The following is a 16,639-nucleotide window of genomic DNA, read 5'->3' on the forward strand; positions in this document are numbered from 1 at the left end:
TTTTTACAGTATCAGTGCATTTTTATAGCACTGATCGCTGTATAAATGTGAATGGTCCCAAAATAGCATCAAAAGTGTCCACCATAATGTCGCAGTCACAATAAAAATCGCTGATCGCCGCCATCACTAGTAAAACATTTTTTTACTAAAAATTACATAAAACTATCCCCTATTTTGTAGACGCAATAACTTTTGCGCAAACCAATCAATATTCGCTTATTCCGATTTTTTTTAACAAAAATATGTAGAAGAATACGTATCGGCCTAAACTGAGGAAAACTTTTTTTTTATATATTTTTGGGGATATTTATTATAGCAAAAATTTAAAAATATTATTGTTGCTCTTTTTTTGTTTATAGCGCAAAAAAAAAACCCAGCAGAGGTGATCAATTACCACTAAAATAAATCTCTATCTGTGGGGAAAAAAAGTACGTCAATTTTGTTTGGGAGCCACGTCGTCCAACCGCGCAATTGTCAGTTAAAGCGTCGCAGTGCCGAATCGCAAAAAGTGGCCCGGTCATTTGGCAGCCAAATCCTCCGGGCCTGGGTAAACGGCGGTAAAGCACCGCTAAAATGAAAAATCTCTGGCAGCATGCAACTGTGCTTTGCAAACAACCGCCTTTTTACTTTTAGTAAATGAACCCTTCTATCATTGAGTAGATCGATGCAATTTCGTTTTTTTTCTCAGTGAATACATACACCTGACTGATCATTCAAATGCACTTTTCTTTGCCATAGACTGACATTTCAGCTCACCGTTGCCTTTTTGTAGCAGTGACTGCAGATGTTGCAGAATCCAGTTTTTCTTCACGTTCTGTTTAATATGTTCAGGTACTTGGCTGTCATTAGTCATCATCTCATTCGGAGCGGTCGCAGAAAATCTCCCCAGCAGGTTCATATCTGACCAGAGAAAGCAGGAGATGAATACAGCACCCTATGATCTGATTACCACTGGCACAGCATGCTGGGAAGTACAAGGATTTATTGGAAAATGGAGTAAAATCAGTCTCAGTGCACACTAAAGCTGTAGAGCGGGGGTAGTCAACCCTGGCACTCCAGTTGTGGTGAAACTACAAGTCCCATCATGCCTCTGCCTCTAGCATACCTCCCAACATTTTGAGATGGAAATGAGGGACACCTACTAGCAAATGTATGTAGGCATAAGACACGCCCCCTGTCACACCCCTTAACCCCCTGAGTGGTATTCCCGAGTCTGGCTCGGGGTGGAATTTCAGAACCAAAAGCGGTAACCCCCGAGCCAGACTCGGGATCGCTCTCAGTGTACACAGGCAGAGTTTACTTACCTTGTCCCTGGATCCCCGCTGTGTAATCGAGCCGTGTCTCCTCGTTCGATTCACACAGTGCCTGTGTGCCGCCGAGCTCCGTTCCCTGCGACGTTATGACGCAAGGGGCAGAGATTGGCGCCAAATTCAAAAAAGTAAATACACACAATCAGTGGCGTAGCGTGGGTTGTCAGCGCCCGGGGCAGGGCAAGAGATTTGCGCTCCCTAACCTGCGGATTTTTAGCACTCTGAGTCCCATCCGCTAGTACAGTAGTACTGACCCACCTGATTCCTACACTGACCTACCTGACCACTATACTAACCTACCTGATTCCTATACTGTCCTGCCTGATTCCTACACTCAGGGCCGGCCCTACCATGGGACCCGATGGTACCATTGTACCAGGCAGCACTTTCAGGGGGGCAGCAAATTTCCTGCCTGCACCCCATCCCATTCCGCCAGCTTCACTCTCCACTCCACTGTGGGGCTAATTGCCGCCCGACCGCTCCTCCCGTTCCGCTCTCCGCTCCACTGTGGGGTTAATTGCATGAATAGAGCCATAACAGGTCCACTTTAGTTATCATGATATAAAATAATGGATGTGGGGGCATTTTGGTGGGCGTAATTTTTTTTTTGGGGGGGGGGCAGCATTTCATTCTTGGTACCAGGCAGCACAATGTCTTGGGCCGGCACTGCCTACACTGACCACTAAACTGACCTGATTGCTATACTGACCACTACACTGACCTACCTGATTCCTATACTGACCACTACACTGACCTACATGATTCCTATACTGACCACTACACTGACCTACATGATTCCTATACTGACCACTACACTGACCTACCTGATTGCTATAAAAATATGTAGAAGAATATGTATCGGCCTAAACTGAGGAAAACTTTTTTTATATATTTTTTGGGGATATTTATTATAGCAAAAATTTTAAAATATTATTGTTGCCCTTTTTTTGTTTATAGTGCAAAAAAAAAAAACAGCAGAGGTGATCAATTACCACTAAAATAAATCTCTATCTGTGGGGGAAAAAAATAGGATTTTTTGAACTCACCGTAAAATCCTTTTCTCTGACGTCCATGGACGGACACAGCTCCTTAAGTCTTGACAAGTGGGTTATGTTCCCTGTTTACAGGAGAGGACTAGGCAGAAACATGTTAAATGGTTAAATACATGTTACATTAACAGAGTTGAACAGCCCCGCCCAGGGGGCGGTCCCTCCAGACATAACCCTCCTCACTGCAGCATGCAGCCTCAGTTCGTAACAAGCAGTACAAACCTAAAAAGGAGGGGTGGGAGCTGTGTCCGTCCATGGACGTCAGAGAAAGGGATTTTACGGTGAGTACAAAAAATCCTATTTTCTCTTAGCGTCCATGGACGGACACAGCTCCTTAAGTCTTGACAAGTGGGACGTCCCCAAGCAGTGTCAAAACGAGGGGTGGGAAATATATCAGTAAAACCAATCTTAGCTTCACCCCAAAACAAGCAGAGCTCCTCAATGGAGGAGGTGCAGTCCTAAACAGCCGCCTGCAAAAGCTAGCGCCCGAAGGAAGCATCATAAGATGTACTCACAGCAACTACGTAATTCTGGGAAAAGTGTGAACGGACAAGTAAGTCGCCACCTCGCACACCCGTGATACCGACGCATGCAGTCGGAAAAAGATCCAGGAAGCACCATTGCCCTGGTCGAAAGTGCCGTGACCGGCAAGGGGGGCCCGCCCCCTAAGAGCATAGGGCCGCATGACAGCCTGCCTGATCCACCGAAAAAGAGGTGGTCGAGTAGACCACCAGGCCCCTTTTGTGGACCAGACACTGACACAAAAAAGAGAGTCAGATCTCCGAAACTGAGCCGTAGCAGGCTGGTAAACCCGCAAGTGAGTACCGCGCCTAAAGTATGCAAGGCAACCTCCGTAGGATGCGCCAGTTGAGGACAGAAGGATGAAAGAACAATGTTCTTATCCCGGCGAAAGTTCAAAACCACCTTCGGAAGAAGGGAAAGTCGCGGGCGCACCACCATCTAATCCTACGGAGGGCCAAGCATGGCGGCTTGCAGGACAAGGCCGCCAACCAAGAAACCCCTCTAACAGAGGTAAAGGCCACCAAAGGGGCCACCTTCTGAGATAGTTGTCAAGAGAATCTCTCTGACGTTTCTAAATAGAAAGGTTCCTGAAGAACCGAGAGCACCAGAGTCAAAACTCATGGGGGAAGAGATGGGCACAGAGGGGAAAGTGTAGGACTAACCCCCTGCACAAAAAGGTACCCACCAGGGAACGGGCCGCAAAAAAATGCCACTGAAGAACACAGCCAGGGCTGAAATCTGCCCCCAAACAGTGCTTTAAGCAATTTTTAGAACCACTCCAGGCTGGAAAAAAACAGCAGGACCCTGGACACCGAGTATGTCCGTGGACGACACTCCATCTCTTCGTATTAAGAGATGTAAGCCTGCCAGATGCGACGGTAGATTCCCCGGAAGAAGACCACCGTGCCCTCAGCATGATTGAGATGACCGAGTCGGACAGACCCCGGTCTCTTAAAGTCTGGCTTCCAATAGCCCTGTTGAGCAAGTCAGTGACTGTACAACAGGAGGAAGTATGTGGCCTAGGGACAGAAGGAACTCACACTCTGGCAACTGCCAGGATACCTCCGCTACAAGGCGCCCGATATTGGCGAACCAAGGACCCCAAGGCCAATCTGGAGCGATTAGAATCATTGGGATTCCCCAGCCTCCACTCTGCGGAGCAGCCGGGGAGGCCGCTACCAAGGAGGAAAAAACATAATGTCGTTGATACAGACCCCACAGGGCCACCAACGTGACTGGCGCGTCTGTACAGGATCACCATACCTGGCCACAAGTTTTGACACCCTTGCGGCTGAGACGAGCGGCTTGGAGATCCATGCCCTGTAAGACTCACCTCCTGCAAAGGAGTTGACTCCAAGTACCAAGACCAGTCATCCTGGTCCAGAATCAGGCGACTCCAGTAGTCCGCCAGCCGGTATACCTGATGGAAAACCCAAGTCACGGCCGTGGCGTTGTCAGGCTGAATCTAGATCGGACGACCTAGCAACCTCCTTGACCACGAGGAGAGGCATAGCCTGATTGCCCAAAGTACTAGGACAAATAATGGTAGACAGGGTCTACAGCACCTGGTATTCCCAGGTGGAACCCCACCCAGGTACTAACCAGGCCCGACCCTGGGTAGTTTCTGAGGACAGACGAGAGCGAGCGCATACAGGGAGGCGTGGCCATAGGTTCACTCAAGTCCAGCGACTCTGGGCTGACTGGGCCCCCCAGGGGCTCCCACAACACGAAAGGTTGGCGTCCGTCGTAATCACCGTCCACAAAAAGGAAGAGACTATTTCCCGGATCGAAGAACCGGGGATCTCAGCCAACAATTCAGGGAGACGCGGACTAGGTGGTGCACCTGAACCTGACGATTCAGGGACATTTGTACCACTCGGACAGTATTTCCCTCTGGAAAAAAACACGTGTGTGGAACTGGGCATACGGTACCGCCTCGAAGGAGGCTACCCACAGACCTAGGATCTGCATGCAAATGGAGAGAAAACCGATTGCGTGATGCCAATGCCTACACCGTGGACTGAAGAGTCTGTAATTTCTCCAGGGAAAGAAAAAACCTACGCCACCGTGGAGTCCTACTCCAAAACTGAGTCGGAACCAGAACCGACTCCAAATGTTTAACGCCCACCTGAATTCTTGGAGGGTCTGAAAAGCTACCGACACGACCACTAACTCTGAGTCAGAAAGTTGTCAAACAAGGTTAGGATACCTTGGAGAAAACCTGTGGTGCAGGCGCCAGATCAAAAGGAATGGCCACAACAGACAGTGGGCCTCCCCATCGCGAGGCACAGAAACCTCCGTGACTCGCGCAAAGTGGGACATGCATGTATGCATCCTGATGTCCAAGGACGCCAGAAAGTCTCCCAGATGGAGCGCAGCTACCACAAGGCATCTTAGGCCCCTGAGGCCCAAAATTGGACAGACCCTGTCCATCTTTGGGAACAGATATGGATAGAATCCCTCACGCCTCTAGACCTGCAGGAAGGTAAAATTACCCCGCATCCTAGCAAGTACCACACTGCCCCAAGGCAGACTGACAAGACGGGAGAGGGAGACACAAGGGAAGAAATCAGTTTGGTGGATCGGAAGGAACCCTATCTAGAACTCCGAAGACACCATTTTGCAGACCCACAGGTCGGAGATCAGGGAGGTTCACCCAGTTGTGAACAGAAAGTCGACCCTCCACCCCAGAGACGGGCAGGGGAAGCTACATACATTGGCGGGTTCGGGTGCCGGCGATATCGGCTTACGCACCCAGGGACGTTTTAGTCCCCCAGCTGAGCCTCCGCTGGGAGGGTTCGCCCGTGGACCCTGACTGACAAAAAATACCACTTTAGCGTGGGAAAAGGAAGGACCCGGCCGACGGCGGGGCTCCTTCCCCCTGGAAGTCTGAGGGAGGCGAGTGCTCTTCCCTCCAGTGACATCTTGATAATGTCATCCAGCGAGGACCCAAAGGGTCACCCACCCATAAAGGGTAAATCTGCCAGGGCGTATGTTAGAGGCCTGGCCAGCAGACCAGCGTTCCAACCCGAGAAAGCGGCAACCATCTCCAAGACCGAAGCCCTGGATACCAAGGGCGCGGCATCTAGTGAAAAAACCCCAGACATAAAAAAGGCACTGGACCAGCTGGGCAGTTAGCCTAATAACTTCAGGAGAGAGTCGGTGCTCCTCCACTGTCTGGTGCAAAAATGTTCACTCTGTAAGCGACTGGGACCCCAGCGTAGTACAATAAACTGCAAGGCAGACCCCAGCATGGTAGACATGGAACGGGTCAGTACTTCGGATCATCTAACAGACAGATCCATACACGGGGGGTTCCTGCAATAAGGGGGGTGGCCACCTATACATGACCCCCGGAGGGTCCACCACCGGAGAAGAGGCCCACCTCTTGAAAGGGCTCTCCTAAAAGGGGCGGTGAGGGACTACAAAAAGCCCTCATCGGCTTTTCTCATTCTGCAGTCAGGAATTAATAAAAGAGGGCACAGGAGGAAAAACCTACACAGAGCGGTCTGGTTTGCAAAAAAAGACAGATCCCTCAGCGGAAACCCAGCTGCACTATCCAGCTAAAGAGAGTCCCTCGCAGCAGTGAGAAGCGCACCCAATAATGCCTTATCCTGCAGACCCAGCTACCTGGTCCAGGCTCCATGACAGAGCATTCCCCAGGGGCTAACGGGGGGAGGAGGCACTCTTTTAACCCCCACCCGACCGCAGTCCCCACCCTGGCACCAAAAGGTCCAGGACCAACAATAAAAAGCACCCATGGCACTAAGCATCTGCTGACAGCATGTTGGGGAAGTGGTCAGGTACAGACTCCAACGTTTAGTAATACATACACATGTTGTATATGTATACATAAAAAATCGGACGCTTCCAGGCCCTATGCAGGGCATCTCACCTCTTGCTGCACTGACCAGGGTATCCAGGGGGCTCACCTCGGGAGGGGACTGCCCAGTGCTGCCATCCGTCCGCAGCACGCGGCATGTGGGGAGGAAAGATCCCGTGAGGTAACTTGCGGCAGCCGAAGGGACCTGTGTGCGCCGTAGGATACAGCACTAGCATAGTTGCCAACATTTGAAAAAAATTTCCAGGGACACTTTGCAGCACAGCTATTAAGCTCCCGAACCAAGTCGCGAACATGCCGCCGCGCTCGCGACCAATGGCTCCGCATCTTAAAGGGGACATACCTGGACGCCCATGTGCGCAGCCGTGCCATTCTGTCAACGTACATAGTCTTGTGGCGGTTGGCACAGAATTGCCTGTGCCCAATACAGCCTGGCCTGCCTGTGCCCAATACAGCCTCACCTGTGCAGAGGAAGAGGCAAGCCGGCCGGATCAGCAGAGAGCGGGATTGCCCGCTGTAATAGCTTTCATTTGAATTTCCCGTCTTCCCGGGGCTCATCGTCACATAGCCCCACCTCTTAGCCCAGCGCCTTTGATGACATCACATGTCCGACACTGGACCGGCGTTCTGTCGATCAATGGTGCCGGACCAAGAGGTGGAGCTATGTGACATGAGCCCCGGGAACACTGGAAGTTCTAATGAAAGCTATTACAACGGGCAATTCCGCTCTCTGCTGATACGGACAGCTCGCCTCTTCCTCTCCTCTCTCTTCCCCTGGCTGGGGGACCATGCTGGCGATGCTCTTATCCTCACCGGGCGGCCCAGGGGCGGACTGACAACTCATGGGGCCCCCGGGCAATAGAAGACCATGGGGCCCCCGGGCAATAGAAGACCATGGGGCACACAGTAGGGCACATCAGGGAGTACACAGCACATCACAGGGCATGGGGCAGAGCACTGGGATCCTCCAGACACAGCACAGTGTCTCTCAGGGCAGCCGTGGGGGGACACGGTGGGTGGAGGACACTGTGGGGGGGTGTAAGGCACAGGGGGACACTGTGGGGGGTGTAAGGCACAGGGGGACACTGTGGGGGGGTGTAAGGCATAGGGGGACACTGTGGGGGGTGTAAGGCATAGGGGGACACTGTGGGGGGGTGGAGGACACAGGGGGACACTCTGAGGGGTGTAAGGCACAAGGGGACACGGTGGGTGGAGGAGGACATAGGGGGATACTGTGTGGGGGGTGTAAGGCACAGGGGGACGGTGTGGGGGGTGCAAGGCACAGGGGGACAGTGTGGGGGGTGCGATGCACAGGGGGACGGTGTGGGGGGTGTAAGGCACAGGGGAACGGTGTGGGGGGTGTAAGGCACAGGGGGACGGTGTGGGGGGTGTAAGGCACAGGGGGACGGTGTGGGGGGTGTAAGGCACAGGGGGACGGTGTGGGGGGTGCGAGGCACAGGGGGACAGTGTGGGGGGTGTGAGGCACAGGGGGATACTGTGTGGGGGGTGTAAGGCACAGGGGGACGGTGTGGGGGGTGCGAGGCACAGGGGGACAGTGTGGGGGGTGTGAGGCACAGGGGGACGGTGTGGGGGGTGCGAGGCACAGGGGGACGGTGTGGGGGGTGCGAGGCACAGGGGGACGGTGTGGGGGGTGTAAGGCACAGGGGGATAGTGTGGGGGTGTAAGGCACAGGGGGATAGTGTGAGGGTGTAAGGCACAGGGGGATAGTGTGGGGGTGTAAGGCACAGGGGGATAGTGTGGGGGTGTAAGGCACAGGGGGACGGTGTGGGGGGTGCGAGGCACAGGGGGACGGTGTGGGGGTGTGAGGCACAGGGGGACGGTGTGGGGGTGTAAGGCACAGGGGGATAGTGTGGGGGTGTAAGGCACAGGGGGACGGTGTGGGGGGTGCGAGGCACAGGGGGATAGTGTGGGGGTGTAAGGCACAGGGGGACGGTGTGGGGGGTGCGAGGCACAGGGGGGCGGTGTGGGGGGTGCGAGGCACAGGGGGATGGTGTGGGGGTGTAAGGCACAGGGGGATAGTGTGGGGGTGTAAGGCACAGGGGGATAGTGTGGGGGTGTAAGGCACAGGGGGATAGTGTGGGGGTGTAAGGCACAGGGGGATAGTGTGGGGGTGTAAGGCACAGGGGGATAGTGTGGGGGTGTAAGGCACAGGGGGACAGTGTGGGGGTGTAAGGCACAGGGGGACGGTGTGGGGGGTGCGAGGCACAGGGGGACAGTGTGGGGGTGTAAGGCACAGGGGGACGGTGTGGGGGGTGCGAGGCACAGGGGGATAGTGTGGGGGTGTAAGGCACAGGGGGATGGTGTGGGGGTGTAAGGCACAGGGGGACGGTGTGGGAGGTGCGAGGCACAGGGGGACAGTGTGGGGGTGTAAGGCACAGGGGGATAGTGTGGGGGTGTAAGGCACAGGGGGACGGTGTGGGGGGTGCGAGGCACAGGGGGATAGTGTGGGGGTGTAAGGCACAGGGGGACGGTGTGGGGGGTGCGAGGCACAGGGGGATAGTGTGGGGGTGTAAGGCACAGGGGGACGGTGTGGGGGGTGCGAGGCACAGGGGGACGGTGTGGGGGGTGCGAGGCACAGGGGGGCGGTGTGGGGGGTGCGAGGCACAGGGGGGCGGTGTGGGGGTGTAAGGCACAGGGGGGGGTGTGAGGCACAGGGGGACAGTGTGGGGGGTGCGAGGCACAGGGGGACGGTGTGGGGGTGTAAGGCACAGGGGGGCGGTGTGGGGGTGTAAGGCACAGGGGGGCGGTGTGGGGGTGTAAGGCACAGGGGGATAGTGTGGGGGTGTAAGGCACAGGGGGACGGTGTGGGGGTGAGAGAGAGAGAGAGAGAGAGGGGGTGAGTAAAATTGACCCCCTAGCCTGGCCTGCGGTCCTTCCTGTCCCAGCCCCTGTCTGTAGTGGGTAGGTGTGTGATGCACCTACCTCCCGCCCATCCTCGTCCCCTGGGCACTCGGCCAGACCATCTTTCTTCTTGATGACAGGCTGTCACAGCTGGGACTGGGAGCCGACGTGGAGGTGGTGTACAGGCTCTGGGAGGTCCCGGGGATGCCGCGCTTACTGCTGCTCAGCCTCAGGTCAGGGTGGCGATTCTCCCACTCCCTCTCGTTGCTGTTTCTTCAAGCCAGCCTCACACTTGACTCGGAGCTCAGCTGTGTTGGACCCCAGCCTCCCAGGAGCAGTAGCGCGGAGGAGGAAGTAAAATCCTTCATGTGCCTCGCTTTCAATGCTGATGGGGGTTGCAGCCGTGACGTCACTGGTTGCTACACGCCAAGCGGCACAGGCGTTAGCAACCAGGGCAGGGGAAGACTAGCCAGCAGCGCAGCTCCACCCACCTCGTCCCACCAGCGCGGCTCGGGACTGCAGTCAGATTTTCGGGGGGAACCTTCAGGGGCGGACTGAGCTGACCGCCCCCCCCCCACCGGGCCCCTGATCCTCCTTCAGCGCCGCGGACGGATCGCGGACAGCTGCGGCGGCCAATGTTGTTTCGGTCTGCGTTCCTTCCCCACTAGCCGGGACAAGTCCCGGCAGGCTAAATTGGCCGGGACTAGGTCCTATTTGACGGGACTGTCCCTTTAAAAACGGGACAGTTGGCAAGTATGCACTAGGGGCCAGGACCATCCAAAGATGGCCGCCGAGCATTCAGAACACGGCCACAGGAAAATGGCGGACCGCAATTTAGCCTGCGCAATGGCGCGGCTACGCAAAATGGCCGCCAATGGGGTTTTCAATACAATTGAAAAAACACCCAAAAAATTGCGCCAGCGTCAGCAGGATGGCGGCAAAATGCCGCATTTAAACAGTAAAAGCCTTTTAAGGCTTAAAAAGTTCCAAAAAGACAAAGCCCCTCACAGGAAAGCCCCAGTTATAACAGACTCAGGCCAGATACACAGTCCCCTCAGGCAGGCCCCCCCCCCCCCCCTGACAATATACATGTTGTATATGTATAAAATAAAATTTTAACAATGCAGCAGAGAGAAAAGAGCAGGGAAGGGAGGAGAAGAGGACCCCCAAACCCCAGGAATGCCCAGCCGTACCAACCCACCGAATCGGGAGGGACTGTACTTACCCGTCCGAGCGAGGACTCGCTGACGCATTCCTGACAGACCTACAACCGCAATGGAGGTAGCTGTCGGCCCGGTCCACTGTGAGTGAGGCAACACCACAGCCCAGTCATATGTAGACCTCAAAGCAAAGCTCACTGGCCACCCCAGGAGTCATGGGGTATGGCGTGGCAGACCAAGCCTCTTTGCATAGGTGTGCCCACGCTTGCTGGTCGAACTGAGTAGACTACAAGGATCTATAATATCCAGCCTGTCACTCACCTGACAGTTGAAAGAAGATTCTTCAAGAAAAAGTGAAAATAAAATAAAAAAAAAATTCTCCTCAGGGCGCTGGGCCCAAAGGGAGCCATACGTCCTTTCTCCTTGCTAGGCAGAACGAAACTGAGGCTGCATGCTGCAGTGAGGAGGGTTATGTCTGGAGGGACCGCCCCCTGGGCGGGGCTGTTCAACTCTGTTAATGTAACATGTATTTAACCATTTAACATGTTTCTGCCTAGTCCTCTCCTGTAAACAGGGAACATAACCCACTTGTCAAGACTTAAGGAGCTGTGTCCGTCCATGGACGATAAGAGAAAGTACGTCAGTTTTGTTTGGGAGCCACGTCGCCCAACCGCGCAATTGTCAGTTAAAGAGACGCAGTGCCGAATCGCAAAAAGTGGCCCGGTCATTTGGCAGCCAAATCCTTTCGGGCCTGAAGTGGATAATTGGCGGTAAAGCACTGCTACAATGAAACATCCCTGGCAGCATGCAACTGTGTTTTGCAAACAACCGCCTTTTTACTTTTAGTAAATCAACCCTTCTATCATTGAGTAGATCGATGCAATTTCGTTTTTTTTCTCAGTGAATACATACACCTGACTGATCATTCAAATGCACTTTTCTTTGCCATAGACTGACATTTCAGCTCACCTTTGCCTTTTTGTAGCAGTGACTGCAGATGTTGCAGCAGCCAGTTTTTCTTCACATTCAGTTTAAAATGTTCAGGTTCTTGGCTGTCACTAGTCATCATCTCATTCGGAGCGGTCGCAGAAAATCTCCCCGGCAGCTTCATACCTGACCAGAGAAAGCAGGAGATGAATACAACACCCTATGATCTGATTACCACTGGCACAGCATGCTAGGAAGTACAAGGATTTATTGGAAAATTTAGTAAAATCAGTCTCAGTGCACACTAATAGCTGGATTCAGGTAGGCTGGCGCAACGTTAGGCAGGCGTAGCGTATCGTATTTACGCTACGCCGCCGTAAGTTAGAGAGGCAAGTGCTGTATTCACAAAGCACTTGCCTCCTAAGTTACGGCAGCGTAGCGTAAATGGGGCCAGCGTAAGCGCGCCTAATTCAAATGAGGATGAGGGGGCGTGTTTTATGTAAATGGGTGGTGACCCGACGTGATTGACGTTTTTTACGAACGGCGCATGCGCCGTCCGTGTACATATCCCAGTGTGCATTGCTCCAAAGTACGCCGCAAGGACGTATTGGTTTCGACGTGAACGTTAATTACGTCCAGCCCTATTCACGGATGACTTACGCAAACAACGTAAAATTTTAAAATTTCGACGCGGGAACGACGGCTATACTTAACATTAGCTAGGCCAGCTATTTGTTGGGATAACTTTACGCCGGAAAACGCCTTTCGTAAATGGCGTATCTTTACTGCGACGGGCGCACGTACATTCGTGAATCTGCGTATCTAGTCATTTGCATATTCTACGCCAAACTCAACGGAAGCGCCACCTAGCGGCCAGCGTAAATATGCACCCTAAGATACGACGGCGTAGGAGACTTACGCCGCTCGTATCTTAGCCTAATTTAAGCATATCTGGTTTCCAGAATACGCTTAAATTAACGCCGGCGTAGATTCAGAGTTACGACGGCGTATCTACTGATACGCCGGCGTAAACGTACCTGAATCTGGCTATAAAGCTGTAGAGCAGGGGTAGTCAACCCTGGCACTCTAGTTGTGGTGAAACTACAAGTCCCATCATGCCTCTGCCTCTAGCATACCTCCCAACATTTTGAGATGGAAATGAGGGACACCTACTAGCAAATGTATGTAGGCATAAGACACGCCCCATGCCACACCCCTTAACCCCCTCAGTGGTATTCCCGAGTCTGGCTCGGGGTGGAATTTCAGAACCAAAAGCGGTAACCCCGAGCCAGACTCGGGATCGCTCTCAGTGTACACAGGCAGAGTTTACTTACCTTGTCCCTGGATCCTGCGATGCCTCCCCGCTGTGTGATCGAGCGGTGTCTCCTCGCTCGATTCACACAGTGCCTGTGTGCCGCCGAGCTCCGTTCCCTGCGACGTTATGACGCAAGGGGCGGAGATTGGCGCCAAATTCAAAAAAGTAAATACACACAATCAGTGGCGTAGCGTGGGTAGTCAGCGCCCGGGCAGAGCAAGAGATTTGCGCTCCCTAACCTGCGGATTTTTAGCACTCTGAGTCCCATCCGCTAGTACAGTAGTACTGACCCACCTGACTCCTACACTGACCTGCCTGACCACTATACTAACCTACCTGTTTCCTATACTGTCCTGCCTGATTCCTACACTGACCACTAAACTGACCTGATTCCTATACTGACCACTACACTGACCTACATGATTCCTATACTGACCACTACACTGACCCACCTGATAGCCAAACGGTATAGCTCACAGTCTCCTAGACTGCACAGCTCAGGAGAAGAGGTGCAGGTTACCAGCTGCCTGCCCTGTGCCCCTGTAAATTTTGCGCCCGGGGGCAACCGCTGCCCCCTGGCCCCCCCACGCTACGCCACTGCACACAATACATACAGTATACTGTAATCCTTTAGATTACAGTACTGTATGAAATAAATACACACCCCCTTTGTCCCCAGTGGTCTGTCCAGTGTCCTGCATGCACTTTTATATAATAAAAACTGTTCTTTCTGCCTGGAAACTGTAGATTGTCCATAGCAACCAAAAAGTGTCCCTTTACATCAAAAGTAGTTTTAGACCAGCTAGAAAACAGCGATAATAAATTGGAATCACTTGCAGCGATAGCGATTTGGGTGGAAATTCGTCATCAAACAATAAAAGTAATGACAGCGACAATTCTGCAACTGAGCAAATTTCAGTGTTTTTGATTTGATTACATTATTGAATAATTTTTATTATAATTACATTATTATTCTGTTAGAATTATTTATAGTTACTTATTATATTATAATTTATGATTTTGTTTTTCAAACTTTATCATACCTGGGATGTCTACTAGACTCTTGTTTGGACAGATTTAAGTGAGTTATTCCTAAGAATTACAGGCCTACAATATAAAACACCAAATTTCCATGCAAAATAATGGTACCGCTTTCAGCACCTAAAATTTGAAAAAATCATACCGCCAGGGAGGTTAAAGGAGAATTAACCCCCCAAAAAACGGTTTATTAAATCTACAAGTGCTTTTTTTTACCACTACTATTCCTTTTTATTGGCTTTTAAAATTTACAAATGCAACAATTTAGAATTTGGATGAAAGGTTTACCACTGGGAAACACTTTTAAAAAGATACAAAGTGCATTTTATATACAACTATATAGATCAGATCAAAATGAGGGACAAATGAAGAGCAAAGAGGGACAGAGGGACATTGTTCTGAATGAAGGACAGTCCCTCGAAATCAGGGACAGTTGGTAGCTATGCTCTAGGAGTCATGCCTGTGATTGTCAGGGTCTTGCAATGTCTCATGGGACTTGTAGTTTCACCACAGCTGGAGGGTCGAGGTTGCCTACCCCTGCTGCAGAGGATGGAGAACCCTGGGCAGTTTATTTTTTTGTGTACTTTTGTACCATTCTGTGCACCATTTGGGAAAGCTATCTCCACTTCCTGTCCTAGAAATATAGCAGGAAGTTAGAAAAAAATCCCCCAAAGAGGGAGGGCAATTCCTCTGTTAGACAGTTGTCCCTATTGGAGGATTTCCCCTTACCTAATGTTCTGGGGAAAACTGTAAAATGTTGGATTTTCCCTCACTTTCTTTCTCAGTGACAGTGTTCACAAAATACAAATAGAGTGGTGAATCATCCAATAGGGGCCACTGAGGCAGAACGAATGGGAGAGAGGATTTGGATGATGATAATGCTCAAGTCCAAGTGGGGCAAACCAATTAAAGCGGGAGTTCACCCATAAATGCTGTTTTTACCCTTAGATTGATGCTCATTTAGTCTCGGGGAATCGGCTAGTTGTTTTAAAATCCGAGCATTACTTACCGTTGTAGAGAGCGATCTTCTCCGCCACTTCCGGGTATGGGTCTTCGGGACTGGGCGTTCCTTCTTGATTGACAGTCTTCCGACAGGCTTCAGAAAAGCTTCCGACGGTCGCATCCATCGCGTCACGAGTAGCCGAAAGAAGCCGAACGTCGGTGCGGCTCTATACTGCGCCTGCGCACTGACGTTCGGCTACGCTTGCGCCGTCCTATCTTAGATTGCAATATTTCGGATGGCCGCTAGGTGGCGCTTCCATTGCGGTCAACGTAGAATATGTAAATGAGGAGAAACGCCGATTGACAAACGTACGCCCGGCCGACGCAGTACTTTTACGCTGTTTACGTAAGAGATAGGCCGCATAAAGTTAGAGCTAGGCCCTAGTGGAATAGTAATGTTAAGTATGGCCGCCGTTCCCGCCGCAAAATTCGAATTTGTTACGACGTTTGCGTAAGTCGTCCGCGATTCGGGATTTACGTAGTTTACGTCCACGTCAAAATCAATAGGCCCGTGCGGCGTACTTAGCTGCAAAGCACACTGGGAAATGTAGGCGCCCGGCGCATGCGCAGTGACCAAAATACGTCAAAAACGTAAGGTCAAGCCTTATTACCATTAAACACGCCCCCCTAACACACATTTGAATTCGGCGCCCTTACGCCCGCCTGCGTTAGGCTACGCCGCCGTATATTAGCAGGCAAGTACATTGAGAATCATTACTTGCCCAGCTAACTTACGGCGGCGTAGCCTAAACACGCTAAGCTACGCCGCCGTAACTTTATTCCATTCTACCTGAATCTAGCTAAAAGAATTGATCTTTGGACACTTTACTAAATAACCCTGAAAGAAATTTACAGATGGCTCAATGCCTGGAATTCATAAGCAGTGTTGTAGACACTCCACCCACTGCTGTGCACTTGTGGACCTGATGGGGAACTAGTCTCGCAGTGTTCCCCATCAGGCATGGGCATCCGCTGAAATTTTTTCAGGGGGGGGGCACTTCGGCAGCGGCGATACAGTCGCATTTAACCCTTTCTTCAAACGCTAACGGGGGTTAAATGTGCCCCGCTAACGGCCAAATAGCGCAGCTAAAACGATGGTAAAATGCCACTTTTTAGCGACGATTTACCGATAACGCGGCAGCTGGCAGTGTGAAATAGCTCTTGAGATAATTCAGCTTCACTCAATGCCCATATAAATATAGCCTTGAGAATGTATAGATCCCCCTTCAGCACAGACCCCCCATTCTGCACATACCCTACCATTCAGTACAGATGGACCCCCCATTCTGCACAGACCCTACCATTCAGTACAGATGGACCCCCCATTATGCACAGACCCCTCCATTCAGCACAGATGGACCCCCCTTCAGCACAGACCCCCCCCCATTCCGCACAGACCCCTCTCCATTGAGCAAAGACCCCCCCTTCAGCACAGATGGACCCCCTTTAATCACAGACCCCCCTTCAGCACAGATGGACCCCCCATTCAGCACAAACCCCCCCCTTCAGCACAGACGGACCCCCCCTCCCCCATCCCATTCAGTACTTCAGATCAGCCATCAGCGCGGCACTGGCAGCAGGTTCCCTCCCCCTGTGTACACATAAACACAGGA

The 16,639-nt window shown here is 52.1% G+C and overlaps 1 protein-coding gene across 1 annotated transcript in view; it reads right to left on the bottom strand.

Moving 5' to 3' along the window:
* Positions 1-16,639, bottom strand: part of LOC120931175 — a 46,212-nt gene that overhangs the window by 27,789 nt on the left and 1,784 nt on the right. The window contains exons 2-3 of the mRNA XM_040342367.1: positions 11,714-11,857; positions 757-900 (exon numbers count right to left, since the gene is read on the bottom strand). Coding sequence (XP_040198301.1) covers positions 757-900; positions 11,714-11,857 — 288 coding nt within the window. The remainder of the gene's footprint in view (positions 1-756; positions 901-11,713; positions 11,858-16,639) is intronic.

Source organism: Rana temporaria, chromosome 3, assembly GCF_905171775.1.
Source record: "Rana temporaria chromosome 3, aRanTem1.1, whole genome shotgun sequence".
Lineage (NCBI taxonomy): Eukaryota > Metazoa > Chordata > Amphibia > Anura > Ranidae > Rana > Rana temporaria.